General features: G+C 39.5%; 1 protein-coding gene across 1 annotated transcript; it reads left to right on the top strand.

Moving 5' to 3' along the window:
• Positions 1 to 1,082: 1,082 nt before the first annotated feature.
• MAP1LC3C (microtubule associated protein 1 light chain 3 gamma) lies at positions 1,083 to 19,253 on the top strand. The gene is made up of 5 exons (XM_073794559.1): positions 1,083 to 1,282; positions 2,348 to 2,352; positions 8,779 to 8,834; positions 18,151 to 18,257; positions 19,031 to 19,253. Exons 1-5 carry the CDS (start codon positions 1,083 to 1,085, stop codon positions 19,248 to 19,250), a joined length of 588 nt encoding a protein of 195 aa, XP_073650660.1. The 3' UTR covers positions 19,251 to 19,253.
• The last annotated feature ends 226 nt before the right edge of the window (positions 19,254 to 19,479 follow it).

Raw genomic sequence — 19,479 nt, 5'->3', positions numbered from 1 at the left:
GTTCAACAAAATCAACTTTCAATTATAAAGGGCACAAACTTATCCATCGAACAAGAATTTGGAAAATACTGCTCACTAAGCTCTTCCTGAGGAATCAGAAAATAACTGAAATAGAGAAACAGCACCATAAAGATTGGTGGTGACCATCAAACATAGTGACTTGTACAATTAAAAATTTGGGAGCTAAAGGGCAGAGTATGATATGCAATGGCTGTATGTCCAGATGACACAGGTAGTATAAATACAGAGGAGAGATCATATGCAAAACATTTGGTTTAGCTCGTAGTAGTAGTCTGATATTGTTATTTTAGGACCATTCTGTATATAATGTGGGATAGAATAAATGAATATTTATGGGATATTTTAATTCATCCCCAATTTTCTTGAGAACCAGGATTTTTAATGTCTAGAGAAAGGAGATACAGATAAAATACAGAACAGGTTAATTTTTTTTAATGTAGTTATAAACTTGGGAGTACTGATAGAGACTTATGAATGTATATACACACATACTGTATATATACATGTATATACATATATATATACACACTGAAGAGACCCAGAAAAAAAATCCAGTACCAATGAGCATCCCTATCACTCAACTTGTAGTCTTAAAATACAATTTTTCACCAAAAGAAATGAGAGCTTCTTGGAAAAATAGTCTGGAAAAGAAGTGTAAAAGACAAGCCTGGGATATCAGAGCCTTTACTGACTACTAATGTAATTTCAAAATGATTAAGGAGACACCTGAAGAGGCCCCCACTGTCCAAACATGGGAGAATTTGATCTTGAAAAGATAATTGTTTACTGGAACCCATCATGAGCATTTTTAAAAATTGGTCACCTTCAGAGGATGATAGAATATCAATTCATTATCTTGAATATGGGAAAATAAAAGAAATATCAGGCATTTTCCCTGTCTGTACTGTACCAATGGGTAATAAAACAAGATAAATCTCTTTTTACTGTTCTAATAATGAAAAAGATAATATCACCATTTTGCAACCCCCGGTGGATTAATGGATTTAGGCTTTGAGCATCAGCTGCTATTAACATCATAACCAGACATTTTATGTTTCATAATGAAAGAACTCAGCATCCTCTGTAGTCTTGCCAAGGGATTGGAGATGAGTCTGATCATTCCTCTGGATCCAGCTGCCGAAGTGCAGGAAATACAGAGGACAGAGGAACATGTGGGACTGCAACATGAGTGTGCAATTAGCAAAATCCAGTCTGCAAGAAACTACAGGTTAAATGCCCTTGGATTCTCAACAGATAAATTGTAAGGAAGGGGATGGAGAGGAGAATTCCATATTAAAAAAAAAGGACAGGGCTTCCCTGGTGGTGCAGTGGTTGAGAGTCCGCTTGTCGATGCAGGAGACACGGGTTCGTGCCCCGGTCCGGGAAAGTCCCACATGCTGCGGAGCGGCTGGGCCCGTGAGCCATGGCCGCTGAGCCTGTGTGTCCGGAGCCTGTGCTCCGCAACGGGACAGGCCACAACAGTGAGAGGCCCGCATATCAAAAAAAAAAAAAAAAAAAAAAAGACTCAACTAAACTAGATTATTTAGGGATGCACACTCTGGTGATTAAACAATAGAGAAATATAAAGAAGTGATAACTATAAAATTTAGGGTGGTGGTTACAGGGGGTGGGGTGGTTGGACATTGATATTAAAACAAAGCACATGGAAGAGATTCTGGGAATTGCTGGCAAAGTTTTAGTTCCTGGGTGGTGTATTTTATGACAGTTTGCTTGTAATAACATAACTTACTAGGCTATCCATATCATAAAGTAAAATGTTGGCCTTATAATTTATTAAGCCATTTACTTGTTTTGTGTGGTCTTTCATATTTTCTGTTTTACAGTAATTTTTAATAGTATTAGTATTCCATCAAATTGAAAATGTAATTGATTGTAAGATGCATCATTATTTTATGTACCATTGGAAAAGAACTCCATCAACTTTAAGGTACACACTATTCTAAAAAATGTTAAAATGTGTACCTTAGGATACAGGAACGGCAGCAATTCGATGCCACATATCCTGTCCCTCGTGCACAAAATCAAGCAACAATCCTTATTTCCCAAAGTTAACTCTGGGCAATTGGCACCAGACAGCCTCTGATCTTAAAAGACATGAAGCACAGCTGAGGGAAAGGTGAGGTTCAATGCTGAAAAGAAGGGATAAAGTGAAAATAAACTGAGCGGTATGATTCCCAGTCCCACTTCCCTATGTAGTTCCCATTCTCTCTTTTGGGATTCCAATTGCACATGTTAGACTGCTCAAAATTGTCCCACAGCTATTAGTGCTGTTATGATTACTTTCTACTCTGTTTTTGTATTTCAGTTCGGGTAATTTCTATGAACCCATTTTCTAGTTAACCAACTCTTTCCTTGAGCTTTTTGTTTTTATTTCTAGCATTTCTAATTTACAGTTTCCATTTCTCTACTGACATTCCCCCAATCTGCTAATGCACGTATTATCTGTATTTTACACAAGGCATATTACCTATAGTTATTTTAAATACCTTTTCTGGTATTTCTAATATCTGGGTCATCTCTGAGTCTGGTTCTGTATCTTGTGTCTTGACATTGTTTTCTTTTTCCTTGTTTTGTGTGTGTGTGTGTCTCATATTTTTTGATTGATTTGCATGCCATATGTTGATATAGAACAGTAGTGACTGAAGTAAATGATATGCCTGGAAATGGGCATGCCTCTTCCACTAGGGGTTAGAGTGTGACATTGTAAACTCTCATCAGGAGTTTAACTGGTTTGGGTTTGTTATTGCTATGACAAGTGCACCACTGACTTCAAATTCCTCTAGCGTGGTGCTAGCGTTTTTAATTTTGTTTGTTTTTCAGTGTTCCTGCTCTATCCTCAGTTTTTAGCCTTCCTCATGCACTTGTGCCTCATAAGGGGTCTATCTCCAACCCCTCACCCCTCTGCAGCAATAGACTGTTGTTGCTTGTTACTTGTTGCTTGTTTAATGACTTGATGCAGGCTGAGGGTAATGTAAAACTATGTCAATTATATTTGACTTTACAATCCATTACAGAAAGTGTTATCCACCTTTGTTTCTCAACCCACAGCAAGTTCCTGGCAATATGGTCAGCATTCCACATTCTTATTAAATGACTTACGGCTACCAGGCACTGTATATTGTATAGCACCTGAAGTCTCTCTAAACACAATGTCAGTGTTTAACACCTGTTGACTCATGGTTTAGGGGAGGCAGAAGAATAACTGAATTCCAGATAGGGATCAGAAGATTTGGTTTATAATTCTGACTTGCCGAAAACTCGAAGTGACCTTGGATAAACCACTGAACCTTTGTTGTGTTCTTTTTTCTCACAGGACAAACATGAAGGGTTGACCTCTAACTCAGAAATTACAACTCCAAAATTCTGTGAACCAAACAGTAAATTCTTTGATTCATGAGTAACTGTTTAAAGACTGTTCCAAAAGCTCCACAAGAGGGCAGCTCCTCCACATTGCTTAAGGTCTGAAGAAAATTCCACATGCTTTTAAGTCTATTTAAAAACTCACCCTCGTATGCAATGTTTTACTTTTGTTTCTTTTAATTATACAAGTAGGGCACAAAATATATTGTTATAAAAACTCCAACATTACAGACCAACTTCAAGTCTCTTTTGATTAATACCCCCAATCCTAATCTTCCCTATTGTCCGATTGGTGGGTATTTTTTTCTGAAGCTTTGTTTTCTGTGACTTCCTTTATTTTTAATTTATTTATCTATTTATTTTTATATATCAAGGCCTTTTATTTTTTAAATATCTTTATTGGAGTATAATTGCTTTACAATGTTGTGTTAGTTTCTGCTCTACAACAAAATGAATCAGCTATATGTATACATATATCCCCATATCCCCTCCCTCTTGCGTCTCTCTACCACCCTCCCTATCCCACCCCTCTAGGTGGTCACAAAGCACCGAGCTAATCTCCCTGTGCTATGCAGCAGCTTCCCACTAGCCATCCATTTTACATTTGGTAATGTATATATGTCAATGCTACTCTCTCACTTTGTCTGAGCTTCCCCTTCCCACTTTGTGTCCTCAAGTCCATTCTTTACATCTGCATCTTTATTCCTGCCCTACCACTAGGTTCATCAGTGCTGTTTTTTTTAGATTCCATATATGTGTTAGCATACGGTATTTGTTTTTCTCTTTCTGACTGACTTTGCTCTGCATGACAGACTCTAAGTCCATCCACCTCATTACAAATAACTCAGTTTCATTCTTTTTTATGGCTGAGTAATATTCCATTGTATATATGTACCACATCTTCTTTATCCATTCCTCTGTCGATGGACATTTAGGCTGCTTCCGTGTCCTGGCTATTGTAAATAGTGCTGCAATGAACATTGCAGTACATGTATGTTTTTGAATTACGGTTTTCTTAGGGTACCCGCCCAGTAGTGGGATTGCTGGGTCTGTGACTTCTTTAAAACGTAGTTTCTGAAACTAACTTCTTTTTAATCCACATAGGATTTGAACATCTCTTCCTGTTAATATACATAGATTAGTTTACCACTAATTACTCTCTTTAACTCCATAAAATGCATGTCATAATTTACTTATTTCTTAATATTTAGATAATGTTTTCAGTATTTAAACAATGTTGCATCAAATATTTCAATACTGCATTTTGGGGAAAAGTGAAGAAACTCTTGGTTTCATGGTAATTAAGATTTTAAAGCTAATTTATTAAACCAAAAGAAGAATGTTTTAGTAATTTTATTAGCCACAAAGATATATAAAGTCAGTTTGCAGAAAAGGGGCTAGAAGAGGGAGAAACACTTGACAGCCTTCCTTGGAAGGTTTACTCCATTTCATGATATAAATCATTCTGGATACCATTCCTATTAGGGTGTTTCACAGGTATATTCTTGTCTTAGATAAGATTAGACCTAGGCAACAAATGGCCCAATTAATGCAGAACAGAGACAAGAAAGGGATGTTCAAGTGTGGCCACTCAGTGAGGGTAGGTTCTGTGTCTTGATTACCTCTATATCTTCTACACTTCGAAGGAAATGTTTGATGGGAATGAGCCAGAGCCATTTATATGTCATGTACACAAGAAAAGTTAAATATACACATGCTTGGTCATATTAATTGGATATGAGTTGTACCTATAGCAAATATTCCCGGAGAAATAGATATATCTTCTTTGGGACCTTTTTAGAATTTGGAACCTGACTGTGCTTGAATGGGGTGTATGAAATGAAGATAGATAAGAGGCAGTTGGGATGAGGGGGATGCTTTCCATGACCAAAGCTTAGAGAAAGGGATGCACAGAATATGTTTACAGAAAAGTGAAACTAGCTAAACCAGACCATTCTAAAACTGGAGGTTTCTTAGGAGGCCACAGGGCCAATGGCCAGGTGTCTTCAGGAATACATTACAATAAATAATGAGGTGCAGAAAGCAAGAATTTGCCTAGGATCTTAGAAAAATGGGCTTGCAACTCCCTCCGTGGCTGATTCCATCAAGGCCTGCCACCTTCCCCAATCTGGTTTCCAAATTGTGTTCCAAACCCATATTAGGCTTATTTTCCCCTTTCTACTCTCCTATGTCCAAGGGATGCTTTGATGTCAGAACAGCTTTTTTTCCATAAGACACAAACACCTGCCAAGTTGACTCATGAAAGGAGACCAAGGAATATGACTGGATTTTTGGAGCTGTGGGGCAGGCCTTTAAATCATTTACCCTGACATCCAAAGGACCTGAAGGCAGCCTACTCACCTTTGTTCTGGGATGCCATCTTTTGATTTCTGAAGCGACCATCTATGATGGTGTTTGGGGAGTAAGGAAGAAATAGTCTTCGCATTTGGGGGAATAGAGGGTGCATTCTTCATTTTGATCTGAACTTCAAAGATCTATACAGTGGGGTGACAGGCTGGCCATTTAAGAACTGCTGGGATGAGGAGGCTGCTAGAGAAATGTTTCAGAAAATATTTCCCCTAAGACCACAAGATTTTCTACTCCCAAGTTTTTAATTTAAAATTCCAGAACACATTAGGAGCATGGTTTTTGTGTTGTTCAAATCCCACCAGCTGTGCGATCCAGAACATGTTATTCTGTTTCTCTGAGCTTCAGTTCTCTTTTTTCAGAAGAAATAATTGAGAAAATATAGGTAGTGTTTAGCAAGCACAGTGTCAAACACAATAAGTGTGCTTCCTCCCTATTCCAATGAAGGATAATGGTGATGATGAAGACATTCGTGATGTTGATAAGCCAAGTCTGTTGTCCAGACTGACCTTGTCTTTTTCATAGACTGTGTTACCCCTCTGATCCTCAGGCTGTTCATCAACCAAATGGTGAAAACATTAATTTATGCTTATTGAGTTGTATGTACAAGCCATTGTTCTAAGTGTTTGCTTATATTAACTAATTCATTTGATGCTCACGGTCCCACAAGGTAGATTTTATTTTTATTTTACGCACAGGGTAACTGAGGCAGACAAAGAGGTTTATCAATTGGCACAAGGTCACACAGCCAGTAGGTGATAGATCCAGAGTTCAGCCCCAAGTGATATAACTCCCAGAGCACACTTTTCTTGTGGAGTATTAAAATATAAAATTAATAAAGAACATAGGAGTTGCTTGGAATATAATCATTGTGGTGGAAAAAGTAGGGATTATGTTAGACACCTCTCTATAGCTAGGGTCATATGATTAATGTTCATCAATGGAAGGTGAATGAACACTCAATAGGTACCACCTTAAGCACGTTAAGTCCGAGAAGGTGAAGTGTAAGTGTGTCTTTTCCACCTATTTTTCTCATCTGACCTTGTGGAAACAAAGAACTTTGAGATGACAGAATTGCAAGTGTAAAGTAGCATACGCACCTGAATTTCTTCTGGAACAGTGCCAGACGGGGAGCCTCCTACATATACTGGACTGTAATGTAGGTGAGAATGAACCTTTTTATGTTTAGCTATTAAATTTAGGAGTATATTTCTTACTGCATAGCCTATCCTAACTATAGAACCATTTAATCGTAATGATGATTACTTTTCTCAAATAAAATATAAGTAGCTATGAAAGGAAAATATTATAAAGTTAATATGAAATATGTAGGAGTCTTTCTTCTTGAGCAACGGAAAAGACATTTTGAAAGCCCAGAGATTAAGGGATTGGTTAGATGATATTGGGGGAGATGGGGAGGAAGGGGGAGTTCAAGCAAGGGAACAGAAAATGGTCCCAAGGCAATCATGTCTTTGTGGAAGACTGTCAGACCATAACTGGATTCTAGCACCTCAAGTCATTGCCCCAACTTACTCCACTGGGCCTGTGTAGGGTCAGGGAAGGATGCTGTCCGTGGAGGAGTGGCTCTAGGTTCTGGAGGCCTTCTAAGACACCCTTCTAACTACTGAAGCCAAGTTCCCTCTCCTCCCTCTGGACTAAAGGACTCAGAGTGAGTCCAGCAACTACTGTACTAGTTTCCTAGGCAGGGAAAAGCAAAATTTAAAAAAAAGAGAGAAGTTTTAAAGTAGTTATGTAAAGAGCAGAATAACCTACTTTTCTTTCTGTCCCTCAACAAACCTGGAGAATGTTTGGTCACTTTTCTCTATGTCATCATCATTAGGCTGAAGAATTTTTAATGTCCACTGTCCTGCATGGAATGGAACCAGGGATGACCCGTGAAGATCATGGTACCTTCAGAGACAGTGGAGAAGATCCAAATGGTCCTATTTATTCTCAGAACATAGATGGCTCTGAATAATGCAGAGGGACCACTGTGCTCCTGGATGTGAGGTAAGGAGGTAGTCAGCATCAAATGGGGAAGCTGAATCACTAAAACCATAATTAATGCAGAAAAGAAGCACGATGGTGTGGAACACCCTGGTCTGAGAACAAGGAGAACTGGGTCTGTCTCTGTCCATTTGACCCTAGGCCAGTGAGTCAATTTCCATGGATCTCAGTTTCATCATCTTTTAAATGCAAGATCCTGAGTATGATAAGTGTTCTACACACATTCCTAGACCTACACACATTTACCTAGACCATGTAAAAAATATGACAAAATATGTTGGTAAGCTTCAGAGTATAATATTACTTTGATACACACCTGGATTTTAACTCTGGCTTTATATCTTTTTATCTGGACAAATTACTCAACCGTTCTGGAATACCTATTTCTTACTGTGAAAAATAGCAGCATATTTCAGGGTAAGGTGAATTGATCTTCAACTTACTTCATTACTATAGTATTAAAATGTCCTGACACAAGACAGTTTCTATCCATAACTCCTTAGCTCACAGGACCATTTATAGTGACGACCAATGCACTACATTGTAAATCTTAATTTCTTTAGCAAAGACAAATTTTTAAATGGCAGTGAGCAAAGTGACTTTCTTTAACCAGAAGAAGGTGGCTGTTCCATTCCCATTCTCAGAACTGACCTGCTCCTGCCCAGGGAGGGGGAATCTGGAAAAGGGAGGGATGGAGAAGGCTGATGTACACAGCCCTACATAAAAGCCTCCTTTGGGATCCTACAGGCAGTTTGGAAGCAGCTGGAAGAATGAGTTAGGTCCTGGTTGTGAGATTTTTTTTTTTTTAAATCACACACAGACACAGCTGTTGAACAAAATGCAGACTCCACAGAAAAGCCCAAGCCTCAGACCTTTCAAGCAAAGAAAGAGCTCAGGTAAAGTTCTCAGAATAGCTGGGTTTTGGCCCTTGAGACAGGGAGACAAGAAGATACAGGCTTCTGTTCCATGCTGACGTGTTCATTTAATCTTAAATGTTCACAGCAACCAGAAGGGAGGAAGTTGCTGGAATCCTGGTGAAGTTCCCTGGCAAGATCCCGGTAAGACATTGAACTCCTCAGGGGACGCCTGTGATATCCTGTTCTTTGAGAAAGCAAAACCCAGGGAGAGACCTTCAAGTTGGCAGAAGAGTAAGACATGGAGATCACTTTCCTCCCCACAAATACATCAGAAATGCATCCACATGTGGAACAACTCCTACAGAACACCTACTGAACAATGACAGAAGACCTCAGACTTCCCAAAAGGCAAGAAACTCCCCATGTACCTGGGTAGGGCAAAAGAAAAAAGAAAAAACAGAGACAAAAGAATAGGGACGGGACCTGCACCAGTGGGAGGGAGCTGTGAAGGAGGAAAGGTTTCCACACACTAGGAAGCCCCTTCACTGGAGGAGATGGGGGGGAAGCTTTGGAGCCATGGAGGAGAGCGCAGCAACAGGGGTGCAGAGGGCAAAGCAGAGATATTCCCGCACAGAGGATCGGTGCCGACCAGCACTCACCAGCCCAAGAGGCTTGTCTGCTCACCCGCCGGGGTGGTCAGGGACTGCAGCTGAGGCTCAGGCTTCAGAAGTCAGATCCCAGGGAGAGGACTGGGGTTGGCGGCGTGAACACAGCCTGAAGGGGGCTAGTGCGCCACAGCTAGCCGGGAGGGAGTCCAGGGAAAAGTCTGGAACTGCCTAAGAAGCAAGAGACCATTGTTTCGGGGTGCGCGGGGAGAGGGGATTCAGAGCATTGCCTAAACGAGCTTCAGAGACAGGCGTGAGCTGCGGCTATCAGCGGAGACCCCAGAGACGGGCATGAAACGCTAAGGCTGCTGCTGCAGCCACCAAGAAGCCTGTGTATGAGCACAGGTCATTTTCCACACCTCCCCTCCCGGGAGCCTGTTCAGCCCGCCACTGCCAGGGTCCCGTGATCCAGGGACAACTTCCCTGGGAGAACAAATGGCGTGCCTCAGGCTATTGCAACGTCATGCAGGCCTCTGCTGCCAGGCTCGCCCCGCATCCGTACCCCTCCCACACCCCCACCTGACTGAGCCAGAGCCCCCTAATCAGCAGCTACTTTAATCCCGTCCTGTCTGAACAAAGAACAGATGCCCTCAGGTGACCTACACCCACAGGCAGGGCCAAATCCAAAGCTGAACCCCAGCAGCTGTGCGAACAAAGAAGAGAAAGGGAAATCTCTCCCAGCAGCCTCAGGAGCAGCAGATTAAATCTCTACAATCAACTTGATGTACCCAGCATCACTGGAATACCTGAATAGACAACGAATCATCCCAAAATTGAGATGGTGGACTTTGGGAGCAACGATATATATTTTTTCCTTTTCTCTTTTTGTGAGTATGTGTATGCTTCTTTGTGTGGTTTTGTGTGTATAGCTTTGCTTTTACCATTTGTCCTAGGATGCTGTCTGTCTGTTTTTTGGGTTTTTTTAGTATAGTTTTTAGCTCTTCTTATCGTTGGTGGATTTGTTTTTTGGTTTTTAAATACCTTTGTTGGAGTATAATTGCTTTACAATGGTGTGTTAGCTTCTGATGTATGACAAAGTGAATCAGCTATACATATACATATATCCCCGTATCCCTTCCCTTTTGCATCTCCCTTCCTCCCACCCCTCTAGGTGCTCAAAAAGCACCAAGCTGATCTCCCTGTGCTATGTGGCTACTTCCCACTAGCTATCAATTTTACATTTGGTAGGGTATATATGTCCATGCCACTCTCTCACTTTCTCTCAGTTTACCCACCCCCCTCCCTATATCCTCAAGTCCGTTCTCTATGTCTGCATCTTTATTCTGGTCCTGTCCCTAGGATCTTCAGAAACTTATTTATTTAGTTTTTAGATTCCATATATATGTGTTACCATACGTCATTTGTTTTTCTCTTTCTGGCTTACTTCACTCTGTATGACAGACTCTAGGTCCATCTACCTCACTACAAATAACTCATTTCGTTTCTTTTTATGGCTGAGTAATATTCCATTGTATAATATGTAATATTCCACATATTTATCCATTCATCTGTCAATGGACACTTAGGTTGCTTCCATGTCCTGGCTATTGTAAATAGAGCTGCAATGAACATTGTGGTACATGACTCTTTAAAATTATGGTTTTCTCAGGGCAAATGCCCAGTAGTGGGATTGCTGGGTCGGATGGTAGTTCTATTTTTAGTTTTTTAAGGAACCTCCATACTGTTATCCATTGTGGCTGTATCAATTTACATTCCCACCAACAGTGTAAGAGGCTTCCCTTTTTTCCATACCCTCTCCAGCATTTGTTGTTTGTAGATTTTCTGATGATGCCATTCTAACTGGTGTGCGATGATACCTCATTATAATTTTGATTTGCATTTCTCTATTGACTAGTGATGTTGAGCATCCTTTCATGTGCTTTTTGGCAATCTGTATATCTTTTTTGGAGAAATGTCTATTTAGGTCTTCTGCCCATTTTTGGATTGTGTTATTTGTTTTTTTGATATTGAGCTGCATGAGCTGCTTGTAAATTTTGGAGATTAATCCTTTCTCAGTGGCTTCATTTGCAAATATTTTCTCCAATTCTGAGGGTTGTCTTTTCATCTTGTTTATGTTTTCCTTTGCTGTGCAAAAGATTTTAAGTTTCATTAGGTCCCACTTGTTTATTTTTGGTTTTATTTCCATTTTTCTAGGAGGTGGGTCAAAAAGGATCTTGCTATGATTTATGTCATAGAGTAGTCTGCCTATGTTTTCCTCTAAGAGTTTTATAGTATCTGGCCTTACATTCAGGTCTCTAATCCACTTTGAGTTTATTTTTGTGTATGGTGTTAGGGAGTGTTCTAATTTCATTCTTTTACATGTAGCTATCCAATTTTCTGAGCACCACTTATTGCAGAGCCTGTCTTTTCTCCATTGTATATCCTTGCCTCCTTTATCAAAAGTAAGGTGACCATATGTGCACGGGTTTATCTCTAGGCTTCTATCTTGTTCCATTGATCTATATTTCTGTTTTTGTGTCAGTACCATACTGCCTTGATTACTGTAGCTTTGTAGTATAGTCTGAAGTCCAGGAGCATGGTCCTAGAGCTCTGCTTTTCTTTCTCAAGATTGCTTTGGCTATTCAGGATCTTTGGTGTTTCCCTACAAATTGTGAAAGATTTTGTTTGAGTTCTCTGAAGTATGCCATTTGTAGTTTGATAGGAATTGCATTGAATCTATAGATGGTTTTGGGTAGTATAGTCATTTTCACAATGTTGATTCATCCAATCCAAGAACATGGTATATCTCTCCATCTGTCTGTATCATCTTTAATTTCTTTCATGAGTGTCTTATAGTTTTCTGCATACAAGTCTTTTTTCTCCTTAGGTAGGTTTATTCCTAGGTGTTTTATTCTTTTTGTTGCGGTGGTAAATGGGAGTGTTTCCTTAATTTCTCTTTCACATTTTTCATCATTAGTGTATAAGAATGAAAGAGATTTCGGTGAATTAATTTTGTATCCTACTACTTTACCAAGTTCATTGATTAGCTCTAGTAGTTTTCTGGTAGCATCTCTTTAGGGTTCTCATGTCATCTGCAAACAGTGACAGCTTTACTTCTTCTTTTCCGATTTGGATTCCTTTTATTTCTTTTTCTTCTCTGATTGCTATGTCTAAAACTTCCAAAACTATGTTGAATAATAATGGTGAGAATGGACAACGTTGTCTTGACCCTGATCTTAGAGGAAATGCTTTCAGTTTTTCACCATTGAGAATGATGTTGGCTGTGGGTTTGTCATATATGGCCTTTATTATGTTGAGGTAAATTCCCTCTATGCCGGCATTCTGGAGGGTTTTTATCATAAATGTGTGTTGAATTTTGTCAAATGCTTTTTCTGCATGCATTGAAATGATCACATGGTTTTTATCCTTCAATTTGTTAATATGGTGTATCACATTGATTGATTTGTATATATTGAAGAATCCTTACATTCCTGGGATACACCCCAGTTGATCATGATGTATGATCCTTTCAGTGTGCTGTTTGATTCTGTTTGCTAGTATTTTGTTGAGTATTTTTGCATCTATGTTCATCAGTGATATTACCCTGTAGTTTTCTTTCTTTGTGTCATCTTTGTCTGGTTTTGGTATCAGGGTAATGGTGGCCTTGTAGAATGAGTTTGGGAATGGTCCTCCCTCTGCTATATTTTGGAAGAGTTTGAGAAGGATAGGTGTTAGCACTTCTTTATGTTTGATCGAATTCACCTGTGAAGTCATCTGGTCATGGGCTTTTGTTTGTTGGAATATTTTTAATCATAGTCTCAATTTTAGTGCTACAGATTGGTCTGTTTATATTTTCTATTTCTTCCTGGTTCAGTCTCAGAAGGTTGTGCTTTTCTAAGAATTTGTCCATTTCTTCCAGGTTGTCCATTGGCATATAGTTGCTGGTAGTAATCTCTCACGATCTTTGGGTTTCTGCAGTGTCAGTTGTTATTTCTCCTTTTTCATTTCTAATTCTATTGATTTGAGTCTTCTCCCTTTTATTCTTGATGAGTCTGGCTAATGGTTTCTCAATTTTGTTTATCTTCTCAAAGAACCAGCTTTTAGTGTTATTGATTTTAGCTATTGTTTCCTTCATTTATTTTTCATTTATTTCTGATCTGATCTTTATGATATCTTTCCTTCTGCTAACTTTGTGGGTTTTTTGTTCTTCTTTCTCTAATTGCTTTAGGTGTAAGGTAAGGTTGTTTATTTGAGGTGTTTCTTGTTTCTTGAGGTAGGATTTTATTGGTATAAAATTCCCTCTTAGAACTGCTTTTGCTTCATCCTATGGGTATTGGGTCATTGTGTTTTCATTGTCATTTGTTTCTAGGTATTTTTTGATTTCCTCTTTGATTTCCTCAATGGTCTTTTGGTTATTCAGTAGTGTATTCTTTAACCTCCATGTATTCGTATTTTTTATAGACTTTTTCCTGTTATTGATATCTAGTCTCATAGCACTCTGGTTGGAAAAGATACTTGATATGGTTTCAATTTTCTTAAATTTACCAAAGGTTGATTTGTGATCAAGAAGATATGATCTATTCTGGAGAATGTTCTATGATCACTGGAGAAGAAAGTGTATCCTCTTGTTTTTGGATGGAATGTCCTGTAGGTATCAATTAAGTCCATCTTGTTTAATGTGTCATTTAAAGCTTGTGTTTCTTTATTTATTTTTATTTTGGATGATCTGTCCATTGGTGAAAGTGGGGTGTTAAATCCCCTACTATGATTGGGTTACTGTCGATTTCCCCTTTTATGGCTGTTAGCATTTGCCTTATGTATTGAGGTGCTCCTATGTTGGGTGCATTAATATTTACAATTGTTATATCTTCTTCTTGGATTGATCTGTTGAACATTTTGTAGCATCCTTCTTTGTCTATTTTAATAGTCTTTATTTTAAAGTCTATTTTGTCTGATATGAGAATTGCTACTCCAGCTTTCTTTTGATTTCCATTTGCATGGAATATCTTCTTCCATCCCCTCACTTTCAGTCTGTATGTGTCCCTAGGTCTAAACTGGGTCTTTTGTAGACAACATATATATGGGTCTTGTTTTTGTATCCATTCAGCCAGTCTATGTCTTTTGGTTGGAGCATTTAATCCATTTACCTTTAAGGTAATTTTTTTTTTTTTTTTTTTTTTTTTTTTCAGTACGTGGGCCTGTCACTGCTGTGGCCTCTCCCGTTGCAGAGCACAGGCTCCGGACGCGCAGGCTCAACGGCCATGGTTCACAGGCCCAGCCGCTCTGTGGCATGTGGGATCTTCCTGGACCAGGGCACGAACCCGTGTCCCCTGCATCGGCAGGCAGACTCTCAACCACTGCGCCACCAGGGAAGCCCAAGGTAATTATTGATATGTATTTTCCTATTACCATTTCCTTAATTGTTTTGGGTTTGTTATTGTGGGTCTTTTCCTTCTCTTGTGCTTCCCGCCTAGAGAAGTTCCCTTAGCATTTGTTGTAAAGCTGGTTTGGTGGTGCAGAATTCTCTTAGCTTTTGCTTGTTTGTAAATGTGTTAATTTCTCCATCAAATCTGAATGAGATACTTGCTAGGTAGAGTAATCTTGGTTGTAGGTTTTTCCCTTTCATCACTTTAAATATGTCCTGCCACTCCCTTCTGGCTTGCAGAGTTTTGCTGAAAAATCAGTTGTTAACCTTATGGGGATTCCCTAGTACATTATTTCCTATTTTTCACTTGCTGGTTTTAATAGTTTTTCATTGTATTTAGTTTTTCATAGTTTGATTAATATGTGTCTTGGTGTGTTTCTTCTTGGATTTATCATGTATGGGACTCTCTGCACTTCCTGGACTTGATTGACTCTTTCCTTTCCCATATTAGGGAAGTTTTCAACTATAATTTCTTCAAATATCTTATCAGTCCCTTTCTTTTTCTCTTCTTCTGGGACCCTTATAATTCGAAAGTTGGTGCATTTACTGTTGTTTCAGAGGTCTCTGAGACTGTCCTCAATTCTTTTCATTCTTTTTTCTTTATTCTACTCTACGGTAGTTATTTCCAATATTTTATCTTCCAGGTCACTTATCCATTCTTCTGCCTCCATTATTCTGCTATTGATTCCTTCTAGAGAATTTTTAATTTCATTTATTGTGTTGTTCATCATTTTATGTTTGCTCTTTAGTTCTTCTATGTCCTTGTTAAACGTTTTTTGTATTTTCTCCATTCTATTTCCAAGATTTTGAATCATGTTTACTGTCATTACTCTGAATTCTTTTTCAGGTAGAGTGCCTATTTCCTCTTCTTTTGTTTGGTCTGGTGCGTTTTTACCTTGCTCCTTCATCTCCTGTGTGTTTTTCTGTCTTCTCATTTTGCTTAACTTACTGTGTTTGGTGTCTCCTTTTTGCAGGCTGCAGGTTCGTAGTTCCCATTGTTTTTGGTGTCTGCCCCTAGTGGCTAAGGTTGATTCAGTGGATTGTGTAGGCTTCCTGGTGGAGGGGAGTGGTGACTGTTCTGGTAGGTGGGTCTGGGTCCTGTCTTCCTGGTGGGCAGGGCCACATCCACCAGTGTGTTTTGGGGTGTCTGTGAACTTAGGATGATTTTAGGCAGCTTCTCTGCTAATGGGTGGGGTTGTATTCATGTCTTGCTAGTTGTTTGGCATAGGGTTTCCAGCATTGTAACTTGCTGGTCATTGAGTGGAGCTGGGGCTTAGCGTTGAGATGGCAGTCTCTGGGTGAGCTTTCGCCATTTGATATTACATGGAGTCGGGAGGTCTCTGCTGGAGCAATGTCCTGAACTTGGCTCTCCCACCTCAGAGGCACAGGCCTGACACCAGGCTGGAGCACGAAGACCCTGTCAGCCACCCAACTCAGAAGAAAAGGGACAAAAAAAGAAAGAAGGAAAAAAAAAACTAAAATAACATAAAATGAATTTATTAAAATAAGAAATATAAAAAAATTTTTAAACAGAATGAAAGAAGAGAGCAACCACACCAACAAACAAATCCACCAATGATATCAAGCGCTAAACACTGTATTAAAACAAAAAAAGCGGACAGAAGAACCCTAGGACAAATGGTAAAAGCAAAGCTATACAGACAAAATCACAAGATAAGCACAACTCAATAAACCCACAATTTCCAAATAATCAATGCCAATGTTATAAAATCATGCATGAGTAAAAGATGCATACAAAGTACAATATGGACCAATGGACTGTAATGTTACACAGAGTATAAAAAGTCAATTTATATGGTTTCATATTCTACATTACAACTAACTTTTAAGAAACTACCACTTGTTGAATTTTGGTGTAAAATAAAAGAAGAAAAATTACAATTAAATAAAAATGCTATTATGCTAAAATGCATTTTCCAATTACAAATACATGTGGGGCCAGATTTTCTTCATATAACTCAACCAAAGCAACATTTCATAACAGATCAAACACAGAAGCAGATATAAGAATATTCTTATATCTTATATTATTATAAACACATGAATGGATGCTCAACATCACTAATCATTAGAGAAATGCAAATCAAAACTACAATGAGGTATCACTTCACAGCAGTCAGAATGGCCATCATCAGAAAATCTACAGACAATAAATGCTGGAGAGGGTGTGGAGAAAAGGGAACCGTCTTGCACTGTTGGTGGGAATGTAAATTGATACAGCCACTATGGAGAACAGTATGGAGGTTCCTTAAAAAACTAAAAATAGAACTACCATACGATCCAGCAATCCCACTACTGGGCATATACCCTGAGAAAACCATAATTCAAAAAGAGTCATGGACCACAATGTTCATTGCAGCTCTGTTTACAATAGCCAAGACATGGAAGCAACCTAAGTGTCCATTGACAGATGATTGGGTAAAGAAGATGTGGCACCTATATATATATATACAATGGAATATTACTCAGCCATAAAAAGAAATGAAACTGAGTTATTTGTAGTGAGGTGGATGGACCTAGAGTCTGTCATACAGAGTGAAGTAAGTCAGAAAGAGTATACAAATACCGTATGCTGACACATATATATGGAATCTAAAAAAAAAAGTTTCTGAAGAACCTAGGGGCAAGAAAGGAATAAAGACTCAGATGTAGAAATTGGACTTGAGGACATGGGGAGTGGGAAGGGTAAGCTGGGACGAAGTGAGAGAGTGGCATGGACTTATATATGTTACCAAATGTATAATAGATAGCTGGTCAGAAGCAACCACATAGGACAGGGAGATAAGCTCAGTGCTTTGTGACCACCTAGAAGGGTGGGACAGGGAGGGTGGGAGGGAGATGCAAGAGGGAGGAGATATGGGGATATATGTATATGTATAGCTGATTCACTTTGTTATAAAGCAGAAACTAACACACCATTGTAAAGCAATTATACTTCAAGAAAGATGTTTTAAAGAAAAAGATGTGTTACATATACACAATGGAATATTACACAACCATAAAAAGGAATGAAATTGGGTCATTTATAGAGACTTGGATGTATCTAGAGACTGTCATACAGAGTGAAGTAAGTCAGAAAGAGAAAAGCAAATATCGTATATTAACGCATATATATGGAACCAGAAAAATGGTACAGATGAATTGGTTTGCAGGGCAGAAATAGAAACACAGATGTAGAAAACAAACGTATGGACACCAATGGGGGAAAGTGGCGGCGGCGGGGGTTGATGGTGGTGTGATGAATTGGGAGATTGGGATTGACATGTATACACTAATATATATAAAATAGATAACTAATAAGAACCTGCTGTATAAAAAAATAAATTAAATAGAATTCAAAATTTCACAAAAAAAGAACCCAGCCAATGACTTCCTTCTCTCTATTCCAAGTTCCTAAGACATAGAGAACTGAGGTGTATTCTTTGGCAGTTTCTTCAGAAGAGATGAAGGTCGAAACTCTTGACAGGTGACAGTGGAGCGCTATCCCAGGGAGAAGCTCTTGCCCTCACTGGACAAGACCAAGTTCCTGGTCACACAGGAGCTGACCATGACCCAGTTCCTCAGTGTCATCCGGTAGGTAACGAAGTGCTCATGGGGGTATGTGCTGTGTGGCCCTGGGCTTTTTGGAACAATGAGAGATGGGATATGGCAGAGAGACAAGGAGAAGGATTTGTGCTTCACCTTTTCTCTTCAACTCTGCCTTTAAAAAGGATGATCTCATGATCAACCAATTTTAAAAAGATGTCCATTACCTTGCTACAACACTAAAATAAGTGAGAGCTCCCAATTTTGATGTACCAGCTATATTTTCTTTTGCTTCAACATTTTAGTGGTACTGTGTTTTAATTTCTGTCTTCAAATTTCTCTAAGAATTTTTCAAAGGAATCTTTGGAAAATGGTCCAAAGCCCTCTGTTTTCAAGATTTTAAAAGCCCAGTGACAGCATTTTACCTCTAAATATTTTCCCCTTTGTGGCAGGGCTTTGGATTATCCAGTGTTGGTTAACCACGTTCTGAAACTATTTCCTCTCCCACTCACAACATAAATTTAGCCCCTCCTAGCTGAGACTGGGGGTGTACTGGCTGTGCCTCTAATGTATGGTCTGAGGGTGGTTAGACAGTGCTAGCCATTACCAACAGATTCAGCTTGCTCTGCTATCAAAACAGTCTAAAGTTTGAGGATGACTGGGCTAGAGTGGGGAGGTGGAGGCATCTTGGTTCGATACGGCCAGACACTAGCCAGACAGAAGTAAGAAAGGCTATGGATCAGGGGTCATTCCCTTCCAGGTTAACTTTTTCCCTTCCTGCCCCCCCCCCCCCCACACACACACCCTCTTCCGCAACCCAGGAGCCGCATGGTCCTTGGGGCCACTGAATCCTTTTACTTGCTGATGAACAACAAGAACTTCGGAAGTATGAATGTGACCATGGCAGAGATCTACAGGGACTACAAGGATGAGGATGGCTTCGTGTACATGACCTATGCCTCCCAGATATTTGGCTGCTTGGGGTCAGCAGCCCCCAAGGATGGGAGCAACCTTGGGGGCAGGCCCTGCTATCCTCTATAATACGTATCCTCTAACCAATGCATTCACCAATGCAGGAGACACGGACCTCTTTCTGTGTGTGCAGTGATGGTCCAGGGGGCAAGGACGCCCTGCAGTGATCAGCACCAACCGTGACAGTGAGGCAATGCCTGCCCTGTTTGCTTTTTGTGCTCGTGCTCTTTGGTGGCTCTTGAGAATTTTGTAAACAGTAAGTCTTTTCTAAGTGGTTAACTTGTGCAATGAGCTGGGG

Source organism: Tursiops truncatus, chromosome 1 (genome assembly GCF_011762595.2).
Source record: "Tursiops truncatus isolate mTurTru1 chromosome 1, mTurTru1.mat.Y, whole genome shotgun sequence".
Lineage (NCBI taxonomy): Eukaryota > Metazoa > Chordata > Mammalia > Artiodactyla > Delphinidae > Tursiops > Tursiops truncatus.
Note: the sequence above shows the minus strand (reverse complement) of the source record. Positions and strands in the feature narration are given on the sequence as shown.

Excerpts from the sequence above, each read along its gene's own strand:
- MAP1LC3C (XM_073794559.1), top strand. The coding sequence starts at position 1,083 with ATGAAAGAACTCAGCATCCTCTGTAGTCTTGCCAAGGGATTGGAGATG. Across the intron at positions 8,835-18,150 it reads AGTTCCCTGGCAAGATCCCG|GTGACAGTGGAGCGCTATCC; the intron begins GTAAGACATTGA and ends AACTCTTGACAG. Across the intron at positions 18,258-19,030 it reads CAGTTCCTCAGTGTCATCCG|GAGCCGCATGGTCCTTGGGG; the intron begins GTAGGTAACGAA and ends TCCGCAACCCAG.